The 5,333-nt window shown below is 55.8% G+C and overlaps 1 protein-coding gene across 1 annotated transcript; it reads left to right on the forward strand.

The window, feature by feature from the left end:
• Window positions 1-463: 463 nt before the first annotated feature.
• LOC112617599 (BTB/POZ domain-containing protein 17-like) lies at window positions 464-2,577 on the forward strand. Its single transcript, XM_025374321.1, has 3 exons — window positions 464-591; window positions 2,081-2,357; window positions 2,520-2,577. Exons 1-3 carry the CDS (start codon window positions 507-509, stop codon window positions 2,575-2,577), a joined length of 420 nt encoding a protein of 139 aa, XP_025230106.1. The 5' UTR covers window positions 464-506.
• The last annotated feature ends 2,756 nt before the right edge of the window (window positions 2,578-5,333 follow it).

The raw sequence follows: 5,333 nt of genomic DNA on the forward strand, positions 1-5,333 counted from the left end.
AGGGGTGGGAGCCTCAGCCGCCTCTCCTCTCCTCTTCCAGGCCCTTCCTTTGCAGCCGGCTCACCATGGCGCTCCAGCCACGACGCTGCCAAGTGCGCTCCGTGCCAGGGCTGAGGCCTGGGGTTGGGGGAGGCCAATGGCTGCCAGTGGTCCTGGAGCCCCTCGCCTATTCTCCAGAGAGCCTGAAACTTTCCAGGGAGAGGCATGGCTAGCCCTGCTGGGTGGTAAGGAGATTGGGGGAGGAGGGTTCTGGATCTGTTCCCCTTGGGGGCCCACAGGCAGCACAATAGCCCCCAGGGCTGCCGCTCTCTGGCTTAAGTGGTTGCCTGGGCAACAGCTGGGGCCAGTTTCCACCAATCCATGGAGGAGGCTGAGTGGGGGAGGGAGGCCAGGCAGGAAGAGGGGTGCCGTCCCCTTGTGCTGGATCCTATATAAGGAAGAGGGATGTGAGCAGAGTGGTCTGGGCTTCACCGTCCCTCCAGTGGACTTGGGGGCTGAGCACAAAGATGCCTACGAGAGGCTACTCCAAGCCTGGGTCCTGGGGCAGCTTCTGGGCCATGCTGACCTTGGTGGGCCTGGTCACACGTGCAGGTGAGTGGGCAGTGGGCCAGGTGCGGGGCAGGGTGGAGCAGCAGGACGTCCCAGCCTGGGCTGCATGCAGCCGGCCGGGAGGGGGCTGTGTCCAGCTGCTGGGGAGAGCACGGGGTGGACTGGACAGCTCCACGGACTCATCTCTCTGAAGGAAGGAGGGGCCAGGCGGGCAGACGGGCAGGGGTCTTAAGGACAAGAGGACCCTCCATTGCCCATTGTCCTGGGCAGAGGCTGAATGGGGACGCCATCAGCATTCAGGTCCTTCAAAGTGACAGCTGGGGGAGGCAGGGCTGGGAAATGCACTACCCGCTTCTCTCTCACCCTCCCTTTCTCCCTTGGCCTCCCTCTCTCATGCACAGATGCTCTGCTCCTGTGTGAGCCTTCTCTCCTGTGTGCACCACGGGCCTGCATGTGCTGTGCCTGCGTGCGCATGTGGCCGGGGCCCATCTGCTGCTATCAGGCCCCTGCCCGCCTCCCTCTGCAAGGCTCCCCTTGCTGTTCTCAGCTTGGGAGAGCTGCTGACAGTTTCTGTAACTGAGTGCACATCCCCATCTGACTGTCATTCTCATCCCTGGAGCATGAGAAAAGGCCCGGCCTAGCCGGCCTCAATGCTCATTACCCAGGAAGTTCTGTTCCAGCACCAGCTGGCCCTTTGCACTTTCTCCTATCCCCTGCTAGCCACCCACAGAAAATGGGCTTCTGTCTCAGAGATCAGGACCCAAGAGGGAAGGGCTGGGCCTGGAAAACAGCTTCCCTTCCACACCTGCAGCCTCGTCGCACACCCTCTCTCCTGCCACTGCTCTGGCCTCCCTAACACTCTCTCTGCTCCCAGTACCCCAGGCCTATTCCCTTCAAGGGCCTTTGCAGGGCTGGATCCCGCCTTGGCACTGGTTCCCTGACTGGCTCCTTACAAACTGGAGTGCTTATTTGTGTGCGTCTTACCTGTCTGATATGTCAGTTTGTGCTTTTATGAGCGTAAGAACTTGGCTTGCTTTGTCCACTGCCATATCCCAAGCTCTTAGGAGAATGTTTAGCATATAGTAAGTGCTCAGTAAATATTTGTTAGTGAAGGTACCACTTCTGACTACTGCTCCAAGGGGTTAAATGGACAATTCTTTAGGAGGTGAGAAGGGTGGGACCATGAGTTTCCTCAACGCTTGCCTGGGGAGCTGGCAGCACGAAAGTGAGTTCTGGGCATGTTGTCCCAAACCTGAGCACAACCTCTCCCTGCCTGAATGTGCCCCCGTCCAAGAGCATCCTCTTGGGGTTTGCACCGGCATGACCTTCCCACCCAAGATGTGTTTGTGTGTCACAGATGCATCCACGTGCCTTGTGGGCACAAACAGGTGTGCACACACAGTCTGCCTAGGCCCATCTTGCCCTCTGCTCACACCCATGCATATGTCTCCAGCTGGTCGCTCTCCACCCCCGACTGAGGTCCTGGGACCGGACGCCCTCTCAGGCTGTGCTGTGCTCCTTCCTGCTGCAGCCCAGAGAGCCGATGTTGGCGGGGAGGCAGCTGGCACCTCCATCAACCACTCCCAGGCGGTGCTCCAGCGCTTGCAGGAGCTGCTGCGACAGGGCAACGCCAGTGACGTGGTTCTGCGGGTGCAGGCTGTGGGCACCGACGAGGTCCGGGTCTTCCACGCCCACCGCCTGCTGCTGGGACTGCACAGCGAGCTGTTCCGGGAGCTGCTGAGTAACCAGAGTGAGGCGGTGCTGCAGGAGCCACAGGACTGCGCCGCGGTCTTCGACAAGTTCATCAGGTGGGACAGGGAAGACTAGGGGGAGGCTTCATCCCTTCCTCAGTCCCTGGCTCCTCCACCTACAGGGTCAGGGAAGCCCAGGCCCTTAGAGGTTGTTATGTCTGTTTCCCCAGACATCACTGGGATGACAGTGACCCCTGCATCCCTTCTTCCACTGTACAGCTCCCTGTCTTTGCCTGTGTCATCTGCACAGTTTGATGTCACTTTCGGTTCCTGGTAACCCCCTCAGAGCTGTTTCCAAACCTGGCCATGGGACAGCTTTTAAAAACTACAGTTTTGGGGCTGGGCATGGTGGCTCATGCCTGTAATCCCAGCAATTTGGGAGGCCGAAGCAGGCAGATCACCTGAGGTTAGGAGTTCGAGACCAGCCTGCCCAACATGGTGAAACCCCGTCTCCACTAAAAATATAGAAAATTAGCTGGGTGTGGTGGCGTGCAACTGTAATCCCAGCTATTCGGGAGGCTAAGGCAGGAGAATCACTTGAACCTGGGAGGTGGAGTTTGGGTTTGCAGTGAGCTGAGATCGTGCCACTAGACTCCAGCCTGGGCAACAGAGCAGGATTCTGTCTCAAAAAAACCAACCAACGAACCAACCAACTAAACAAAAAAACTACACTTTCATGGGTCCCAACTTGGATCATCAGTTTCAGGTCTAGGGTTAGGGCCAGCAATCATTTTTTATTTTATTTTATTTATTTACTTTTTATTTTCCTAAATATTCCATTATAGAGGAATATTTTTTATTTTAAAGCATCTCTGTGGTTTTGGTGTTTGGCCAGGTTTGGAACCATAGGGCTAGGGAGTTGAAAAACTTAGACGGCTCTCTCCTGCCTCCCGCCATGGTGCTGCACAGGGAGTGCCATTCACACTAGTGTCTAAGAAAGTAACTCTGTTCTAATGGCTCAGACGAGATGCCTGCAGAATTCCATACATTGCTTCCAAGTTCCAGGAAAGGGGATAAGACAGAAGGGCAAAAAGGGTCTTCCTGTTATCCTGAATCAGTTGCATTTAACCAGCCTTCCTGCAAATCCCAAACTGTGCCCATTGACCAGCAGTTAGTCACATGGCCATGCCCACTATCAGGGAGCCTGGGAAATGTGGTCTTTTATTCCCAGAGGCAATCACGCATGGGAAAAGGGAGAAATGGATGTTGGGGAAGATGGCTGGCAGTGGCTGCCGCACTCCTATAGGGGCAAGTGCGGTGCTGTGTGCCAGTAGGGACTGGCAGGAAGGGTGAGCAGCGGGACAGCAGCAGATGAAGTGAGAGGGAGAGATACTCAGCACAAGTGATCATCAACAGTAGGAGAGGAAAAACAAAAGGCGAGGTTGCAAAAAAGAAATGGGGGCTCACACCTGCATTCCCAGCACTTTGGGAGGCCAAAGTGGGAGGACTGCTCAAGTCCGGGAGTTTGAGACCAACCTGGGCAACACGGAAAGACCCCATCTCAAAACAAAACAAAACAAAGCTGGAGTGTAGTGGCATGATCGTAGCTCACGGCAGCCTTGAACTCCTGGGCTGAAGCTATCTTCCTGACTCAGACTCCCAAGCAGCAGGGACTACAAGTGTGCACCACCAAGCATGACTAATGTTTTAACTTTTTTTTTTTTTTGGTAGAGATAGGGTCTCGCTATGTTGCCCAAGCTGGTCTTGAACTCCTGGCCTCAAGCAGTCCTCCCATCTTGGCCTTCCAAAGTGCTGAGATTCCAGGTGTGAGCCACTGGCACCCACCTGGCCTGTAGCAAGATTCTTTATTCTCCTCTGGTTGTCACAATAACCCTGAGGGGTGTGTGCCACTCCCCCTTTCCCAGATGATTGATTAACCTAAGGTTCATTGAAGTTAAGTGACTTGCCCAGACTCATGGCAAGGAGAAGGCAGGCCATGGATCCCAACCAGACTGTAAACCCCAACGGCAGGAGCCACGTCTGTTTTGTTCCGGCCTAGAGCTGCAGGCCTAGTACAGGCACAGTCAAGGCAGGCAATTTCTACATCACCACGGAAATGGAAAGAAGAGCCTGTGAAGTAAGAATGGCCTAGAAGGGTCCTTGAAAGGAAAACATGGGAAGCCTCAGGGTGGGGCTTCCACTGTGTTTGCACCTGAACCGTGAAGCTCCAACTCCAGGCCGGGTCCCCTGTGGACTCAGAAAAAGCTATGCTGGGAGGTGGGTACCACCCTGACCCNGTAGCCTCGGGGTCGGGGAGTAAAGGCCTGGCCTAGGTGCTCCTTGTGGGTCTGGGAAGGGCAAGGCGAGTGTGGAGGTGGCAACAAGCCTGGTACCCTGGATGGCCAGGTGCCGGCCACCCTAGGGCTGGGGTGGAGTCCAGGTGAGGCGTGGTAGACAAGATGCCTGGTTTCAAGAGCTGATTTCACAGCTGACTTGAAGGAACATTCTTGGTCCTGAATAAACCGATGCTCAGAGTGGTAAGGGGATGATTGAACCACTCAGTTTCCGGGTAAAAACAACCTGGGGAGGATCCCACAAGCCAGGGGGTTTAGGGGTTTCACTCCCCTTTGTTGAGCTTTCCCCCCACCCAGACACAGAACTAGGCTAGGTAAAAGCACCCACGTGGTCACAGCAACCCACCTGCCTGGGAGACAGGGAGTACCCCATTCCCCTTGCAGGGGAGTCAGGGAGCACCCCATTCCCCTTGCAGGGGAGTCAGGGAATGCCCCATTCCCCCTGCAGGAGTTTCCTCACTTTGAGGCTGAGGGGCTTAGCTGGGCAGTTTCTGAGCTCTGACCTTGAGGAGCAACCACCTCATCTGGGTTGTGAGACTTTCTGGCATCTGGGCCACTCCAAGCCCCTGATCTCTCCTGGGAGGGTGCCTGGGCAGGTGTGAAGACCAGTGGGATAGGGACATAATGGATCTTGCCAGCCCTACCCTGGGGAGAGGCCTCAGGATCTACAACAAAACCCCTCTCCCCCAGGTATTTGTAGGTTGGTGTTATACAGTGAGCCAGGGGTAGATGGGGACGG

Source organism: Theropithecus gelada, unplaced genomic scaffold, assembly GCF_003255815.1.
Source record: "Theropithecus gelada isolate Dixy unplaced genomic scaffold, Tgel_1.0 HiC_scaffold_2707, whole genome shotgun sequence".
In the NCBI taxonomy this organism is placed as follows: domain Eukaryota; kingdom Metazoa; phylum Chordata; class Mammalia; order Primates; family Cercopithecidae; genus Theropithecus; species Theropithecus gelada.